This window comes from Hibiscus syriacus, unplaced genomic scaffold (assembly GCF_006381635.1).
Source record: "Hibiscus syriacus cultivar Baekdansim isolate YM2019G1 unplaced genomic scaffold, ASM638163v2 tig00110332_pilon, whole genome shotgun sequence".
Lineage (NCBI taxonomy): Eukaryota > Viridiplantae > Streptophyta > Magnoliopsida > Malvales > Malvaceae > Hibiscus > Hibiscus syriacus.
The window spans coordinates 7,493,763-7,514,774 of NW_024062688.1; the positions used below are offsets into that span (position 1 = coordinate 7,493,763).

At 28.0% G+C, this 21,012-nt stretch overlaps 1 protein-coding gene and 1 pseudogene across 1 annotated transcript; one reads left to right on the forward strand and one right to left on the reverse strand.

Moving 5' to 3' along the window:
• Window positions 1-6,144: 6,144 nt before the first annotated feature.
• On the reverse strand, window positions 6,145-9,940 carry LOC120119743 (annotated as a pseudogene).
• Window positions 9,941-18,933: 8,993 nt separating this feature from the next.
• Window positions 18,934-20,154, forward strand: LOC120119845 (NADPH:quinone oxidoreductase-like). The gene is made up of 3 exons (XM_039139645.1): window positions 18,934-19,257; window positions 19,353-19,544; window positions 19,680-20,154. Exons 1-3 carry the CDS (start codon window positions 19,161-19,163, stop codon window positions 19,982-19,984), a joined length of 594 nt encoding a protein of 197 aa, XP_038995576.1. The 5' UTR covers window positions 18,934-19,160; the 3' UTR covers window positions 19,985-20,154.
• Window positions 20,155-21,012: the final 858 nt, after the last annotated feature.

Here is a 21,012-nt window from a genome sequence, read left to right on the forward strand (position 1 = left end):
GGAACAATTTAATTAGTGAGGTGTATTGATGTACGACATTCGTTCAAGACTCATTTAATTTTTATTTCTCTTTATGTATTCAATTTCTTATTACAAACATATATACTTAGTTGAGACAAAATAACAAAAAGTAAATATCAGATAAAATATTAAAATTCAATTCAATTACTCATTTTTATTTAGATAAACTATCAATAGATCAATTTTATCAGATTAAATAATTTTGACCACATGTTTTTTACTATAGATACCAATAATCATTTTTAAAAAATATTAATATTAATTAATTTATGGAAACTGTGATGGATATTATTTGAATTTCCTTCTGACCAACACTTCGTTTTTCCTACTATCGCACTTTAGTATTAGACATCAGATACCAAACATGTTTTCACCTTGAAACATGTTTTACAGTTATATTTAACATCTATAAATTTAATTTTAAATTTAAATTTAAATTTTAAATGTTTCCTCAGACAAAATTCTTTAGACAATATTATAGAAAGTGAAAAGAGTTGTTCAAATGAAGTGGTGGAATTTTTTTTTTTAAATAGAGTGTTTGCTGCATCCTACAGTAACACTAGGAAGATGTGGAAAGCACATGACGTTTACAGTCAAAGTATTTGATAACGGGATTGTATAGCTCATTGAACTATATACATTTTAAGGAAGATATTGTGTCTTTCGTGTGTTGTTCACAAAACACTCTATGTATTTCTGACATCTCTTTCGAAAGACGTCAAATACTCCCTACGTCTTTCAAGTGATAATGTAACAAACATTCTATTTGAAAAATAAAATTTCAACATTTTAAAATTGTTATCGAAAACTTTTTTTTTTAAATTGACTTTTAAATTAAATCAATAATTTGTATCTTATTAGATGCATTAATCAAGCATTTGATTATAATTTTATATTTTTACAAATTACAATCTGATTTTATCATTTAATGAAATTTAATGTTTTTTTTTAAGTATTGTTACATTCTTGAGATGAAATCTTATCATGATTAACAAATATTTTGAATTCATGGTTCTATTTATAGATCAAAGGGATGAGAGTTTGTGAATGCATCAATAAGAATTTCTTTTTAGTGTTTTACATTCTTGAATAAATTCTTAGGATTAACTTGATTTTATTATTATAATAACATTTAATATTATTTAAAATTAATTAATTATAGGTCTAGATTTGATTTTACAGACTCTTTTACTTTCTAACAGTAGGTATCTTATATCTTCTATTTTACGTTTTAAAAAACTATATTATTATATTTTATATTTCATGTAATTATTGGGATCTAATAATAGTTAGTTTGCCCAAGCAGGTTATCATTTTCTATCTATATTTTATTATTTATTATTTATATTCATTTTTATACTTTTTATTGAATTTGTTTTGTATTTTCATCTGATTTAAAAATTATTTTTCTTTAAGATTGAGTTTAAAATATAAAATGCTTGAGAAAAAATTAAAGAAGAGTAAATATTTATTTAATTATTAATATTATTTATTTATTTATTTATGTGTGTTTATGATATGTTGATAAACTTAAAATAAAACTATATTAAGAGTTGTTAACATGTTACGCGGAATGTGATTTTAGATACTCTTTACTCTTCGTAGATAATTTCGTACAAGATGACAAAATATGTAATAGAGTTGTGCTCCAAGACTCAAAAGAAAATATCATAGATTTTACTACGATTGATTTTTAAAAAAAAAAACTTAAAAAATCATAAAATTGAACGAAATTTTTTAGTGAATGCATAAAATAGAAGTGAAATATTTTTTAAATTTAAAAACATATAAAATGAACTATTGCATGATAAGATAAATAGATCATATATTTATAAGTTTATGATAACCATAAGTTTTTGTATATATAACAAGAAGTTAGACATCAAATTTGTGTATGTTATCAAATTTAAAATTTAAAAGTTATAAAGAGGATATATTATTATTATTTTATTTTATCTTATTATTTTTAATTAATTAATATTAGATAAAACAAAATAAAAATAAACTTTTATCTTTTTAAATTTTGAAGTGATAACTTGTATAAATTTATTTTTTTACTTATTATTATATCTCCTAATTTTTTTTTGTTATTATAAAATTACGAAGGTATGATTTATTTATTTTAACATGTAATAGTTTTTTCTTATATTTCTTGAGTTAGAAGTTAGTTCAATCTTATTTAGTGCTTTCATTAAGGCTTTATATTTAATTTTATGAATCTTTTAAGTTTTTTAAAATTTAACTGTAATAAAATCTATAATATCTTATTTTGAATCTTAGAGCATGACTCCAAGACTAATTTTATTACTTGCACTGAAGCATCCATTGAAGATATGTAATATCGAAAATCACATCGAATGTTAAATTTTTTAATAAATTATTTTTATTATCAATTTATTAACATATATATAAAGAATATTAAAATAAAATTTATATTTAAATAAATAATCATTAACTCTTCTAGTTTTTCTCGAGCATACCTAAATTTTGAAGTGAAAGAAAATTTATTTTCATTTGAGATGAAAAAATAAAAGAAAAATTATTCAAACAAATATCACAAAAAAAAATAAAAACCAAAAAAAATAAATGAAAACATAATTAAAAAAGATAAATCTACTACAAAAAGAAAATGTTAATGTAATTGTTCAAACTAATCATTGTTCAATTCGCTAGCCGAATGAAACACAAACTAAAAGTAATAATAAAAAATTAATGTAAAAATAGAATATATGTACTATTTAAAAATTACAGACTTGTAAAACCAAATTTAAACTAAAATCTAATTATTTCAACTAAATTATCTATAATTTAACATTCTTACATAGTTAGCTTCGACTTTGACTTTAACTTGGGTGCATCATCATCTTCGATGCCAACACATTCTTACATAGTTAGCTTCGACTTTGACTTTAACTTGGGTGCATCATCATCTTCGATGCCAACGCATTCTTACATAGTTAGCTTCGACTTTGACTTGAACCTAGCATCAACATATAATTCATGCAGTATTGGTTTGTCAGTGCCATCTTCTCATCACAACATGAGGTCGCAAGATTATGAAGCATTAACTCGTTCAATGATTTTAAATCTAGACGATATTCAACGTATATTCCTAGTACGAATTACCTGTCAACATCTATGGAGAGACATTCCTATGTTTGTGTTGTCGACTTTGATCTTGGTAATACGGTTCGTGATTGGTCTCGTGAGCGACACACAACTGCTATATTTGTTATCTCCGCATTCGACGATGCAGAACTATTCTAATTTGAAAGGGATAATTTTGACAAAAAATTGACAAGAGAGACTAATCCCGATGATGACAAGGTAGATCCCTTTAATAAAGAAGCAAAAGATCTTGACAAATCGATGAAAGCGAATGACGATGACATTCCACAATAGTTTTACTCATTATCACGTAAGTTAATATTTTATCTTATAATTTATAAGGATGAATAAAAAAAGGTGTATGATAATTTGAATTAAAAAAGAAAAAGAAAAATAAAGAACCAGCCTGACGCAAATTTTCGGTGTTTAATTGGGAAGAATTTAAAGGAACTCAAGTATAAAATTCAAATATTTGAACTAGTAGGCAATACAAAAGAATGTTTTCGTTATTATAACTTACGATACAACGTTTATGTTACTCAAATCTCTCCTCTTTTATATAATGTATGGACAACAAAATCAGTCGTACAAATACAATATTTTCATACATGTTTTATGGCATGAACCTGAAACATTATTACTTAAGCAATATTAAGTTATTTACCATTTAAATTAATTATGTTGGTTTAATATTATTTTATTTATTATTATAAATATTATTATATTTGGTATAAATTTGATACTATTTTTATTATCTATTTTAATTATTACTATTATTATTATTTATCTCAATCTATGAATTGAGAATAAGAATAGTTCCGCTAGCAGTATTTCTGCATCAAAAAGAGAATCACCTATACCACTTTGCTTATCATTCGTATCGGTTAAATAAATCAAACATTAAGTATGGGCATTGAGTTTACTATAATTCAAAGGGTAAATTACACAGTTTCTCATTAAATTTTATTATCTCTCCTATTTTACTCATCGTACTTTCATTTTTATTGTGCTCACTGAACTTTACATATTGAATCATTTTGCTCACTCTGACGTTAACTTTTTAACGATATTATGACATGGCACAAGCATCAAAACGATGTTGTTTTGAAAAACTCAAATATACACCAAAATGACGTTGTTTCGAATCCTTTTCTTTTCCCCAATTTTTTCTCTACTTTGCAAATAAGGTGACCGGTTACCGTTGTCGACCACCACATCATTTTTTATTCTGGCCACCGTCTACCGTCGTTTATGTTGGTCATTCGGTCTCAAAATTCATCATTCGGTTCGTCTTTATCCCTAAGTCCAAATATGATCGTTGTTTTATCGGAAATATCCCATATTCGTGAATTCTATTCAAATGTTTCGGCCTCTTTACTTTTAATCTCCAATTCGTGGACTTCAGAGCAAGTTCCGAAAAAATGGAGGTCGAATTCAGACTCAAGGTATCGAGGCGAAACGACCCATGAAATTTGGGACCGAACGACCACCATTTACGGCAGTCGACGGTGGCCGGCGGTGACATCCGACCACCTTCTGTTTTTATTTTATAGTTGGGTGAGAAAAATAGAAGTGAGAGTAAAGTTCAGTGAGTAACAGTGTAATTTACCCTTTATATTTTCAATTATTTTATATTAAATAATAATAATAAAATGACACATCATCACACTATTAGAGAATTAATGACAGAGTGAGCAAAATGATCTAATATGTAAAGTTCAGTGAGCATAATAGAAAAATTAAAAGTACGATAAGTAAACTATGAGATAGTAAAATTCAGTGAAGAGCGGTGTGATTTACCCTAATTCTAATATTGAGTTATTGTTGTTTGAGTCTAGATTGTTAGATTATACCCGGTTCTACCAATGACGTTTTCTTCATGAATTGAGTAATTCTATATCATTTGATATAGATTAATGTCATACTATGCTGTAATTGAATTGATATCTTTAATTATATAACATGATTAAATAATCTATTCAATTGGAATCTGATTAAGAATTTATTAGTATCAAGATAATGTCCTTAAATCTCTCTGTCACTTCTATATGTCACTATGATTTGTGTTATAAAATGTATGATTTTGGATAAATTATTATTTTGATGGACTTGACTGAATTTTTAAATTGAACTCTGACTCATTTTGATGATCAATATGATATTCGGGATTCAATTGTAATGTTCGGGATGAGTTAGGGGTTACAGTTTTACCGTTAGTCAACTTGTAGGTCTCAATCTAAGACGTAGTATCGCTCTAAATTAGTCTTATATGTCTGAATATTTGGAAAATTTTATATATTTGTATATTTTTTTTATAAAAGTAACTAATTTCATTTAAAATATAAAATATCTTAAATTACAAGAAAGATTTACAATCACAATCATAAATTAAATACATAATTATGACAACTTTCTAAACAAAACTAACAACCTAAGATCACATCAGGACAAGGAAAGATAAGAAATCTAACCGAGAAACTTGAACAAAGATAGATACAAACAAATTTGATCGTATCGACAAACGAATCACAAAATGAGATCAAACTATTTAAATACCACCGACAAACCGTAAATCAAATTCGAGTGATGTGAAAAGTTATTCACGAAAGCAAATCGGGTATCCAAATATAATCCAATGGTCCAAAGTAAGGAAGATCAACAAGATATCAGATAAGTTTCATCTTAAACAATAGTTGTAATGCTAGATATCAGATAAACGTCTTTTTAAATTACGGCCCTTATTATATCATGATTTACTGTAATTATGCAGAAATTTATGAATTTTTTTAACAATTTGTACTCAAGGGAGAAGAAAAGAAAATTTTACTCTTAGTGAGTATTGAATTCGTAATCTAATAGAGAAAAAAATATCAACTGAGAGTTTTTAATTACTTATTCCAAATATTATTATTTCAAATTTTTTTTGTTTATTAGAACAGCTGGTAGGTTACACTTGCCCCTTTTAAACAAAAACAGCATTACAAGGAGAACAATAAAAAGGTGCATTGGGAAAGATTACTTATTAAAACGGAAATTTCTTGCACAATTTAAGATTGATCATAGTTTTCAAATGTCCCATAACATAGTTTGGTCAAGCCGCTAAACTAAACATCAAACCCGTTACGAAAATACAATACCATTCGCATCTATAACAGTGACTTTGGAGGAGTAGGTTTCAGGTACAGCGCTCACGGGCCACGCCCAACCTCGAATTTGGCACGTCGAAAAGCACCCGATGGTTCTGTTGCTGCATATTGGCTATCACATTCAGCACCGAGTTCATGTTGTCCGGTGCCGACGCCATTGCCAAGCATGTGATGCTGCCTGCCGTGCTGTGGATCAGTAGGTTTTCTTGTGGCAGCGTTACGTTCATGCCGGCAAACATGAACGTTATCGTTGGTGACACGATTGGGACGGTGTAACATGTGTCGAATCCTCCCAGGGATGTCACGTTGGCAATCTTAACCCTCCTTCGGAACTCATTCCGGACTGCTACATAGGCTGGTTCTACTAGCCGGGTGAAGACGGTGCCTAAAATTCAATTACCATAGTTTAGTCATATTTCAATAAAGTTACAGCAAAAAGTAAGAGGCAAAATATAAATAATAAAAAAACTATAATTTTTAAAGTAAAAAATTATAATATTTAACTAAATAATTATTTTATTTCTTATTTTTTAAAAGTATTTTGACCTTTATAAAATTATCATTATTTTACCGTATTTATCATTTATTGACTAATAGTTTTAATCCACAAAAAAATCCTTTTGTCTAAGAAAAAGATTAAAGTGATTGTGTAATCAAACGTTAAAATATTTTCCTTTAGTGTAACACTAAAAGAAAAAAAAATCATATTAAAAAATACATTTAAGGTTTGATTAAATAGTTATTTTAATTTACATTTTTTTTAAAAATATATTACATACAACATTTTATTTTAGAAAAAAATGATCACTAGTATTTGACTAATAGTCAAACTTTTTTTATTTAATACAAAAATAAATATTTAAATTATATTATTTTTCTTAAATATGTGTCTAAAATATTTTTTTGACACACATGATGTCTAACGTTATAAACATTACCACTTTATGTATCCAGACCATCAACTATGTTAATTTTCCATGTTAAATGAAATGTGTAACATCTAATAATTTTAAAATTTTTATTTAAATTTAAAATATTAAAATTATATATATTTTTAAAAGAAAGAAAACACAAATTTTAAAATAACTCCAAAACTTTTAAAACTTTCATTTTCACCTTAAACCCACATCGATTATCATCCTTTTGCTCAAAACTCTTTATGAAATCGTGATCGATTGACTATCGATGACAAATCGACATTTTATATCTCACGAACCTTAGGATGAAAATTACAATCACGTACGATTTCGATGGTGTAAATAGATAGTAACTACGATATGATATGACTAAAAGGATGACAGAGATTATGTTAACCGTAGTTATCGTGGACGAAAAGAGCACCAACAAAATTAGAATTTGGGAGTTTTAGAAATTTGTGAGCTTTATTTATAATTTAAGAGAAATTAAATTTTTTTTATAAATATAATACTATTTTTAATATTTAAAAAAATTAAAAATCATTTCATTTAAAATTATTGACGACTTAGATACTTAAATTGATAATATTTATATAGTTAAACATTGAAATGAATTAAAAAATACTTTAACAACCATTTAATAAAAGATATATTTTAAACAATTATTTTAGTATTAAACTTTCTTTCTTTGTGAGGCCTACAGTATTTCATTTCAAGATTAAAAAAAATCTATATTTTGGACCATTAGTTACTTAATAATTTCATTAATGAATGGATATTTTTGTTTAACAATAAAATGTTGGGATTAAAACATTTTAAAAATAAGTATTAAAGTCTTTTGTGATTATGGGAAGAAGAGAAAGGAAACATTACCAGAATCGAAGATGGTGCCAGCACCAGTGGTGGGGTTGAAAGCCAAAGCCTTGGGAGGGATATCAACAACCCTCCTCCCAACCCTAATCCCAATCAGCTTCACAAAGTAGAGAGAGGGCCTTCTAGGGTTCTTCAGCAGCTGTGTGTATTTGATCCTCAACGGCTGACCCGTTGGTCCCAGTCTCAACGACCCTGAAAATTTCGGCGACCTAAAGCTAGGCAGGCAGTAGGAGAAGGTGGATTTGTACAAACTCTGGGTTTGTGATAAGAGCGATAATGGGCCCTCGGCCCAACCCCATTAAGCCCTGTCGTGGGACCGAGCTGCCGGTCGTCTTTTGCAGGCAGCCGAATACGTAGCGTGGGATAGGGTCGGCGGCTAGGGTGATTGCGTCTCGTGAGAGGTTTGCTGCTATTGTTGAGCTGCCGTAGGTCATGTTGAACACGCACGCGCCTCCACCGCAACTGGGATTTTGTACCTGAAAGATCATCACGTGATGTGCAAAGTGGTGAAATAAATTGCCATTGTTTCTTGTTTTGGACAGCAGTTTCTGGTGCTACCCCACTGGTTTGAAAAGAAAGAATTCTCAAATCTTGAACCCTTGTTGTTTATCTTAGTGTACAATACTTTATCATTATAACACCCCAAATGTTGTAGTTGGAATTTAGTTGGCTATGTAAAATTTAGTTAAAGGTTAAAAGAATTTAGTATAAATTACTTATTTATTCACTCATTTATTACTTAATTTCTGTTTTAATCACTTAATAATTATATATTTTTAAAATCATATCTAATTATATTTTGTTTTTAGTTTGATTATTCATTAAAAAATTAACGATGATACTGTCTCGTAAAATAATGTGAAACCAACATTGAAAAATAATTAAAAAATATTACATCAATATTGACATTAATTTTTTAATAACAGATAAACAAAATAAAAATAAATTTTAATATTAGATATAATTTTAAAGAGAATAGTAGTTGATTGATTAAAACATAAAATAAATTATAAGTTGGTGAGTAAATAAATAGTTTATCCAAAAATTTAATATTCTCTACTATTTTTCAATAAATGTTTACTGTATATCAAGTACAATAATGCTACAAAGAATTAAAGCGTTGGGGGAAAATGGGTTTAAAATACTAAAAGTTTAAATATATAAGGAAAATAAAGTTATTTTTACCAAGCAATCGGATCTTTAGGAGTAAAAGTTCGGTTGCCGTTTTGCTAACGTAATCGGAAGAGGACAACCGTTGCTTTCGGGTTACAAAAGCAGCTTTTGACTTGTGGTTCCCACACGCGCCCCAGGAAGGCGCGTAGGTTAGTGTTAAGTGAGTGAGACTGAGAAGTGTAAAATGAGGATAATCAGGGATTACCTGCTTGCACTGAGGTGCATGGCAGCCAAGGGTCTTGAAAGTGGTGGATTTAGCGGCGTTAAACACCTTAGAAGAGCAGCCAAGGCAGCCGTTACAAGGGATCCAAGCAGCATCATTGCTGGTATCCATGGCCATAAGCATGGTTTGAGGCGGTGTTCCAATTATGGCCCTAACAATGTAAGTCGGACTTTGCACCATCTGCCTGCCTGAGGCTACAGGCACCACAGATTTCTTAGCCACCACCAGGGTCGACAAATATTGCAGCCTGGCCTGGTCCTTGGCCAGAGTCGACAGCATATCGTCTTCCCACGAGAGTGGCTTGGAGGGTTTGAAGGGAGAGCATGGACTGTAAATGTGGAACACTCTGAGGGTTGAGCCAAGGTCTTGGGTGTTGCATTTGGGGTTCAGACCTTGTGACTGGGAAATGAAGAGCAAAACTAGGCACCCAACTAAGGTTTTCATTTTTGTGTGGGGAAACTGAAGATAAGCTTTGCTTCAAGGTTTACTTGTGGAGATAGGTTGGGGAGTGTATGTCTACTTATATGTATTTTTTTAATGGCGTGATGCCAAAAATAAATAAATAAACTTCACCATATATCATTAAACTATATTTGTTGTATCATTTATGTTACTCAACTTTAATTTCTTTAATTATAGTATTAAATTTTGGTTTTAACTTCAATTATGTGGTTAGACCATTAAAATCTAAACAATTTGATAATATGGATAAAACCATGTTGTTTTAGCTGCGGCTATTGACGCCCAAAGCGTCGTATTTTGAATTTTCACGAAATCTATTCAAAATCCATAAAATTAAACAAAAATATCTATCATTTTTAAGAGTTTGTGGACTCTCTTAAATTTGAGGGATTTAGGATGTGGCAAATATTAATCATCAAAAAAGTTCATAATATTAGCACAATAAACTTTTAAATGAATTTTCGTCGATTTTGATTTAGTTTCGTGAAAACTCAATCCTAAGAGAATAAAAAGGAGTGGAATATGAACATTTTAGTATCGATCTTGTTGTTAAAGACAAATGGTAACAGGTGGTGATTGGTTGTCGGTTCCAACTAAAAAAGTGTGGTGTCAAAAATAAAATTGTTTAAAAGTTAGTGGAGAAATTAATACACTCTCAAAGTTCAATGCCTAAAACTAAGTTGTTTTGGGATCAATAGTTGTCACCAAAATGATATTATTTTTTTCTGTGTCATCACAGTGACAAAAAGATATGTTTATGTCATCACGCCGTTAAAATTTAACGACATATTGGCAAAATTGAAGTTAAAATCAAAGTTCTATAATTAAAAATAAAAAAGTTAGTAGTATAAACGATATACCACCTAAAATTTAATAGTATCTGATAACATTTGATTGTTAAAACTATTTTAAGCATTTGATACTTTGCCAAATGGTTAAGAGTATTTAGAACATATATTACTTTGTAATTACCTTAGCTTAATAAAAAAATCTATGTATAACAAGACGGACCTCTTGTTATTAATTTTTTTGAAAAATATTGTTTTAACTTTTAATTACGAAGTTTTAAATTTTTATTAATTATTATAAATATTTGACTTTATTCTATCTTAACATATCATACTAAAAAATTAATTCTTTTATATAAAAATATGTCATTATTTATAAGGATTTGATACATGTAATTAAAAGTTCTGTTTTAGTCACTGTAATTAAATTTCCTTTCAATTTGGTCCTATGGTGCAAACAAAAACTGCAATCAAACCAAATTAGTTAGCAACTGTCACTATCTCTAACATTGTCACAATTATAAAAGAACGAAATCAAAGATTTAAAACTATTAACAAAAATTAAAAAATTTAAACACAATTTTAACATTTCTAAAAAAATTAATTTTGATCCTTTTAATTATTATTTCCTATATTTATATTTCAAATATCAACATAACTTAAATACCTTCCTCAAACACACTGTTTCATTTTATTATATAGTCAATTTTGTAAAAGTTTCATTTTAATTTATGTAGTTTTAATTTTATTTTAATCTAATCGGGAAATATAAAAAATAGAACAAAATCATCAACAACTAATAATAATTTTAGCAAAATCGATTTTAACTTTAGATAACTTTAGTATTTAATGTAACATTCGTCATACTTCAATAATTTCTTAAACTTCTGTTCAAGCATAATATTTTATTAATTTAACCACTATATTTTAACGTTAACAGTGGAGATTTTAGACTCTGACAAAAGTTAAAAGGATGAGCCTAGGATTAAAGGACAATTAAATATAAAAAATGTAAGTTGGGTGGAAATTGGGTGTTAGATTAGTGGGTTAATTCTGCTAACAGGCTGTATTCCATTTACCTTTTTAGGCTGTACCTCCCACTATTCCTACCCAATTCTACCTTGAAATAGTATCTGTTTGTACTAGTGTTTACCTTTTTTGCCTTTTCCATTGTCAGTAATATTTTTATGACAGAGAAGAGATATTCTGGAGCATGATTTAGGACAAGCTTTATTGTAAAATCCTATGTTTTGAAAATCGGATCGGATCGATCGGTTCAACCAAAAATTATTACTTAATTCGATTCAATTTAAATTGATTGAACTGTTATTAGTGAACCGGTTAGAACCGCTGAACCGTTCGAATTGGATCGGTTGAAAATCGGAAAAATCAAAAAAAAAAATCGGAAAAAATAGGGATTTTTGTTTTTTTTTTTTAAAAATTAAACCAAACAACGTCGTTTGTTAAACGAGCCAAGTCGAACTTGAGTATTGCTAAGATCGACTCGAACTTGAAAACTTTAAAAGTAAGTTCAACTCAACTCAAATTCACAAGCTAAAAATTATAAGTTCAACTCAAACTCGAAAATAATATTGAAACTTAAACTCAAAAAGGCTTGAACTCAAAAAAAATTATAAGCTTGATTGAAGCCTAAAATTCGAGTTTGATTGAAGTGAAAGAATAGTTCACTCAATGCTCACCAAAAAGCTCCATGATTTTGAATGTCAAATTACCTCTATTATTTATAGAAGTTAGTTGTGATGCGTTTCTATGTTTCTTAGCAATGTGAGATTGTTTTGTTCTCATATTTTTACTCTTTAGATTTTTGGGATGCTCTTCTATGTTTCTTAGCCATGTATGATTGTTTTTTTTAAAAAAAATAAACCAAACAATATCATTTTGTTATGATTTTTTAACCCTAAATTATTTTTAAATAGTATATAATTATATTTTTATTTAATATGTTTTACATTAAATATTATGATGTACTTAATTTGAATCATTTTGTTTCACTTGATTTTATGGTTTTTAACTTATATATGTTATGATGCTTGAATGACTTGCGATATAAAAAAAATTTATTAAATATTTTTGGTATTTTTATTTAATTTTTTAAATAATTATGACGTCGTCAGATTCTTCCGACCGATCAGATCGATTCAATCGGTTAAATCAGTAAACCAATAATATGATCGGTTCACTAACCGGTCCGATTCTAAAAACCATGGGAAAATCCTTTTTAAAATTGAAGTGCATTATGGGAGGAAACATAGTTCAAGGTGGGGGATTGGGCAAATCTCAAAATATTCTCATTGGATACTGCAAAACAAATCTCTAGATTTTCCTTGATGCTGTATAGTTTGAGACCTATGTATAGCTTTATATGAGTTAATTGATGATGGGTTTTTACTTGTATTTTCTTGTATAATTCTGCTAAATCAACTATGGCTGTTCAATAGAAGATTTAAGGGTGTTGATTGTCACTTCATGTCAACAGAAAGAGTGGCTTTAGTGAAAATCGGCGTTTGGAGTGGCGACTTTAGTGATAAGCTCTAGGGTTTCTCGGTCGTGGAGAGAAAATGGAGAGAATGAGAGTTTTGTCAAACATGAATTCAAATCAAACTCAGAAAGTTCACAAATCAAACCCAGAGATCTTTACAAAATTCTAAGAAAATGTTTGGAACATACATATAATGCTGAATGAACTAGAAGTGAAGTGAAGAAAGTAAAGTTATGATTTCAAACTTTTGATCCGGGAATGAGGAGCTTTACCTTCCATAGCTTCTGAATTTTCTTTTTTCTCCGGATACCCTCTTTTTTTCTTCAAAGCTTTGACCTTCGATTAGAACTCAAAATAGGAACACCAATTTTTGCAAAGAAAAATCTGGGTTTTCCATTACAAAAGCTTTTACAAGTCATGAATTTGCCTTCCCACTTCCAAACTTCTTCCTTGTTTTTTACATTATCTTACTGTTCTAATTAATTCGTCACTAACGAGATCAAGATTTTTACATCACCAAACCATTTTTGTAACTTAAAATCAGAACTCATGATGTGGTGTTGGGGGTAGAGAGAAGAGAAAGCAAAAATGGGGGGATTACGGTGGAGGTGGGAGAAGGGAAGGGGAAAGGGCATTTTTGGTACATTATAAGCTTTATTTTATTTAATAGAATTTTATTTATTTAGATAAAAAATATTAATAGATGACGTGACGTGTTCTAATTCATCAGTGAGTTTTTTTTAACAATGTTAAGAATTTTGAGAAAAAAGAATAACGATTTATAATTAGAAAGATAAAATGTTTCGAAAAATATTTTAAGGATAATTTTAGATAAATAATATAATTTAAGGGGTAATAGAATATTTAAGCCAAGATATAAATAAGGATATACAAGTATTTTAGATGAATTAAAAGTGTTACCTCACTCTCAAATTGCCAAATACTAACTTCTCTTTTACCTTGTCCTCGAAGGTCTTTCTCATTTCTTTAACTAATAACTAACAAGAAATGAGTTACTAATTCATTTAAGGACTCAAGGAACTACGAAAATAAATTTATAATAATAAAAATATACTAAAAAGTTTGTCGAGTTTAAAAAGCTCAAAATCTCTCATAAGGTCATTTTTGTCAACTACGAAAAAAATGAGCTTGAAAAAGCTCTATAGGCGATGATTGTAACTCTTCTCTCTACAAATTCGTTTAAAAATTACTTGTCAATAAAGTTTTCACTTTTGATTGCTCTATTTGCTAGGGAAAAAAGAAATAAAGAGAGAACAAGAAGACAAAAGAATGAGATTGGAGGGAGGAGGAGGGAGTCAACTTTTATCATCGGGGCATGAATTGTCACATCACCAAAATTGAATGAAAATCATATTTTTACACATTAAAGGGTCTAATTTCAACTTTGGTCCTCCTCGCACCGAGTTTTAAAAATATCTTTTATGACTATTTGAGTCTAATTTTTCGCTAATTAGGCTCAAATCCCAATAATCTGGTCCACTCCTACATATACTCAATCCCAATAATCTGATCCACTCCCACATATCAAATGAGTGGGAGCCAAATGAAAATTTATATGCTCTTGAAAATTTTATATATTTTAAAACTTGAAATATTGAAAATAAAATTTTAATTATAATTTAGGGAATAAATGAGATATTCCTGATTAATTTAATGTCACATGTCATCCCTTACAATAACTAACGACAACTAATTGTGCAGTGTCTATTTTATAATAGAATCTAAAGTTTAACTTATATTTTATATTTTCTAAAATTTTAATTAAAAACTATCGTTTTGAGAGAGTTTAGTGACATTTCTAAACTTTATCAAAACATAAACCCAATTTAAATTTCTATGTTCGAGTTTCATCGCAGCTAGATTTATTTAAAATTATTTTGATTTGTACGAACCAATTGATCTTAATGATAAAATAATTGTTGTTATTCATTGAGAACTAGGGTTTGAGCACCATAGATATCGAGGATGTGAGTGCTCAATGTCGAAAAGCTAAAATAAAAAATTATCTTTAAAAAATATTATCTTGTACTTATCTTATATTAATAAAAAAAAGTGGTTGACTTATATTCGAATATATTAAAATTGTTAGTGTTTTTTATTATACTTGTACATTAAATTTTTTATTAAGGTTTACATCAAATTAAACAATATTGCCATAAATCAGCCAAACCGTGAATATAGTTAATAGTAGCATATATCTTCGTAAATGTTTTGGCTGTCTATAAAGTGGGAATGTAGTTGTCAAAGCATATTGGCTTGTTGTAACGGTTGCAGAGATTTGTCTTCTTCTTCAATCAAGTTTCGAGCCACACTTGACATCATCATGGACAAACATTCGTTTTCTTTATCAGATACGAATGTTTTGGTGGAAAACTGACAATGGCATTCCATTCTCTTTAGGACCAAATCGAATATCTCCTTAGAGCATATCCAACGCTGTGCTAAACTGGTGCATATCTCTAATGATTTGGGGGGGACATTTAAGTGTCTATTTTTATAATATTCTTTGCTTTAATGTGATAATCTGTTCTTTTAACTTAAAATAAGATCTTGCTTTAACATTTTTATTTAAAAAAAAGGTATAAATGGAAGAAATTAGATTGGGAACATTGATAATGGAAAAGTGATTTGATTTATTGAGATGCTCGCATCAAATGGCTTATTTATATATTTCTATCCGTCTTGCCTTCCACATTGAGATGTCTCCACTGTTTTTAATGATTAATTAACAATAATGGTGGGTTCCACTAGCAATCTCATTTAAAAGACACACCATGGATTCTTCCTCGTTCCTAATTCTTCTTACCATAATAGTTTTTGTGGCCACCGAGCTCATCATCATCATCGTTATTATTATATTATTATTATTATTATTATTATTATTATTATTATTATTATTATTATTATTATTATTATCTCTACACGCACTATTATCATTTAAATTAGATGAAATGAATCGTCTCACGTTATTATTATTTTTAATTAATTTAGATGATTATACGTAATTTTATTTATTTTAAATATTTTTAAGGTTAATTTGATGTAATTTTTTAAAATGACTTTCAAAAGTATTGTAGAAACGAATTTTTAAAGTGTTGTATAAAATTACAGTTTAAAAATTAACTGTTTGATATTATTGTTAAAAAAATTAGTTTGAAAAGATAAAAGATTCATTATAAACGTCATATTATAAATTAAAGATATAATATTTAAATTATATTTACACTTATTAATATTATGTTATATAAAAATATCAACTAAAACTATAATGAAAATATAAAAATATTTTAAGATAACTCATTAATGATATTTTATATATGAAATATTTTTATTAAAAATATATTATCAATACTTTTTAACACGTGTACATAAAATTATTATGAAATAATAATTTAAATATTATTTTTGAGAAAAAATATTATAAAAAGCATCATGAATTAAAATAAATTATTAAGTAATAAATTTTTTTTAAAGATGTTAGTATCAAATTATTAAAATTAAATATAAATACATAATTGAGTGGAGCTCATGTATTACTAATAGAAAATTATAATTTCTTTCAAAAGCAAAGTTGAAACTCATAAAACTATAATTTCTAGCTTTTGCGGTTGATTTGAAACCACTGTTTTCACTATATTTTTTTTTCCTTTTTTACTCATTTGTCATTGATTTTGTGGTCGAATCAGTCTTTTAGAAAATCACACTAAATAGAACTTAATCATCTGAGAATTAATGTTCGAATACCCTATAATTACTGATGATCGCAATCAAAACTTCTAAAGATAATAATTATTCATTTAACTATTGAAGTATTTTTTATTCATCTTCATATATTATTATTTTAAATTAATATTTATATAATGAATATGGATCAAATATAACTCATTCTAATAAAGATTTTTCTCAAAAATCATAAGATAGAAATTTAAATTCTCTCTAAACTACATGTTTAGTATCTAAACTATTACCTTTGTTTTATTTTGGTATTTAAACTTTATTTTATTTTACATCATTGAAAAATAAAAATTACCACATTAGTAGTTTTGTTAATTTTTTAACGGTATAATACAAATTAAAACATAAACTAAACATGAAATATTATTTTTAAAAATAAAAAAAATAAAATATTAAACGTATAATTTACCTAAAAAAATAATTATAACATCATCTAATTCATTTGTCGGTTCGTTATTTTTCTTAGGTTTGGGTTTTTATTTGTCTGTTCGTTGTTTTTCTTAGATTTGGATTTTTATTTGGCGGGATGGGGACGTTTCTCCAAAAATATTAAGTAGATAATAACCACTTATCATTTAATAAAAATATTTTAAGCTTTTCAATTTTATTTATTTCAATTATATTTTTATTATAATTCATATTCCTCAAATAATTTAATTATATTAAGTATTTAATTTTAAACAAAACACCTTATATATTTTTATAATTTAAATTCAGCAAAAATGTGAATTTTCAATCAACCGGAATTTGAAATGAACAATTTAAAATGATTTGAGAATCTTTATAGAAATATTTTTGGTTTAAAATTCTATTTAAAACACAAATATATATATATATATATAAAGCATGTATACAAACAAGGTTGCGGGGCTATGGGCCCTGCGAGGTTGGACTCTCTGATAAATATCGTTGGCTATATCCTCTTATATTGGGTAAACTAATCGTGGTATTTCTTGTTTTCATTTTGTCTTATTTTGGTTATTAGATTTGAAAAGGTTATATTTTGATTATTATTATTATTTATCTATTTTATTTTTGTCACCAACCGTTAATTAATATCAGTTTAATGTATGCTATATTTGTAAGAATGGTTAAATTTTAACTTGAACCTTAAGTTTTAGATGAAATATTAATTTGACCTTAAAATTTAAATAAAAGATTAATTTGACTCATAAATTTTTAAAAAAATTTATTTAACCCTCGAATCCAGTCAAATCCTTGTCTCTTGCTTTCATTTCTATTTTTTTTATTACCGTTGGCTGCCATCACCAATCACCACCGACTGTACTCACCAATGATTGTTAGACCTAAAATTTTTACTTCACTTATTTTTAACCTCTTAAATGTGAATCTAACGTATTTTTCATAATAAAAACTAAATTTTTACAAATCTAGCCTAAAATCCTTCAAATTCCTATAAGATTAATTGCAATAATAAATTTATTATTATATTCGTTTAAAAATAAGTACATCAAAAATTTAAGACTATATCCTAATCTAAATCTAAATTTATATTATAATATAATTATATTATAATAATAATACTTTACTTTACATAAATTTTGCTAAATTTCATATTATAATTTTGATAAAATTATAACTTATAGTTTATAAAAATCCACCGATAAAATTGATACGATTACATGTAAATATTTTTCATTATTATAAATTTTGATTTTTTATATTTTTTATTTTAAAAAGAATATAATGATAAATTTAATATTATAATTTAATGTTAAAAGGTTCTAAACTTGGTTTGTAGAATTTAGAATAATTTTTAATGAACCCAACATCATATTTCTGTTGAGAAAGTAAAACTTTATTGAATTGGAAACAATCATCTGACGATAACAAGTGACAGTGATAAATAAAAAATATATTAACATTTCAAAAAACATATTACTTCAACCTTATATTATGCTGCTTTCTTAGACGTCCCATAAGCTAGTGCCTTCCCCACTTCAAAAACAAGAAGGAAAAAGAAAGCTTCTTTATTCATTATTCTATTCTAGATTTCCATTGGTGCACAAATCTGACCGTAACTATCCAGTTAATCTAATCACACCATCCAAACTCAAACCTCATCACTGACGTTTCTTCTGTTAAATCTCGCCCTTTGACCCTTCTATATATATATCAGTCGTAAGTACGTTATCCAGGGCGACCGGAGAGATTTTAAGAGATCGGAGAACAATGGAAGCTGTTGTAGCCGCAAACCCGGTGATCAAAGTGGCTGCCCTTTGTGGGTCTTTAAGGAAAGGTTCTTTTAACAGAGGCTTAATTCGAACGGGTAAGTGTTTTCGGTCCATCTTTAATTTGTTTCTTTCGGCTTTGGGATTTTTATTTGGTTCTCTGGGAATGTTGATTTTTGTTTTTGTATTTCAGCTTTGGAGATTAGTAAGGAGTCCATTAATGGGATTCAAATGGAATACATAGACATTTCACCACTTCCAATGCTCAACACAGATCTGGAAGCTGATGGGAAGTTTCCCCCTGTTGTTGAGGCTTTCAGGAAGAAGATTTTGGAGTCTGATAGCATCCTTTTTGCCTCCCCGGAATACAACTATTCGGTTACTGGTATATTCTATTCGTCTTCCCTTAAAATTTATAAATTGTCAATGAATCAGATGAACAGCTATTCATATTTATAGATTAACCACTCTATACCAAAGCAAGCCATATCACATTAAGTTATTATGTACCACATTCTAGCACCTCTGAAGAATGCAATTGACTGGGCTTCAAGACCACCAAATGTATGGGGAGATAAAGCGGCTGCTATCATAAGCGCCGGAGGAGGCTTCGGTGGTGCTCGGTCGCATTATCATCTTCGCCAAATCGGGATTTATCTTGATCTCCATTTCATCAATAAACCCGAGTTTTACTTGAGCGCGTTTCAGCCTCCAGCAAAGTTTGATAGCGATGGCAACCTTATCGATCCATCGTCGAAGGAGAAGATAAAGGAAGTTCTTCTATCCTTGCAAGCATTTACCCTGCGTCTCCAAGGTAAAAACTAAGTAAACAAATCTCCATCTCGATTGTTCCTTTGTTACTGTGGTGGATTAGAATTTTCTGTGGTTTTTGGATTTCCTGTTGTAATGGTGCAATTTGATGCACTAATAACCAAATGCTACTTGGACAAAGGAAAAAACAAAACTATACACATTTGGCCAGTCCATTGTTTACAAGCATTGCCTAAATCTCTGTTGAATAGTTTGCTCGGTTCGATTTGATTTTATACTCGACTCGAAAAACGTATTTTACATATTTTACAATCCAATCTGTACAATTCTTATTGTATCCATCAATCAGGGGTACCTTTTTACCTGAAAATGTCAACAAGTACATCCCCTGTCGTCGATATCAACTCTAAAAGGTCTTGGTGAGACTCGTCGTACAAAACCAACGGTTTACCCCAACTCTAAATGTACGATTGAAAATGAAAAATAAGGTTAAAATATACAAATAGTATTCATATATTCCGTTAACTCTCTCGTTATTAAAAATTATAAAATGATTCCTTAAATATATGATACTATTTTATTGAGTTTATCGACTATTAAAACTTACATGATAATCAGTTGGTTATTCATATATTTCAAATTCATATTTTTTTACTAAAAATTGACTGACATCTAAGTTGAACCTTAAACTATTGATAAATGTATGATAAAATAATATTTTAATGACGCTACTAGTAAATCATTACTTTCAAATCTCTAACTCGACGATATAATATTTCAAACATTGATTCAACAATATAATGTAAACGAAGAGTTCGATTCACAAAATATATTTTAAGTGATTATGAGATAAAATTTTAACATATTTCAATCAACAAGTTAAATCCAACTTAGACGACGACCATCAATTTTTAACGAAAAATGACGAATTTAGAACGTATAAATAATTATATGATCATTTTGTAATTTTTAATAATAAAAAATTCAACAAAATAACATATGAAGAAAAATAATTTGTGTACTTTACCTAGAAAAATAACATGATTAATAATTTCGCCAAACGGTTAAGTGAGCAGTCTCCC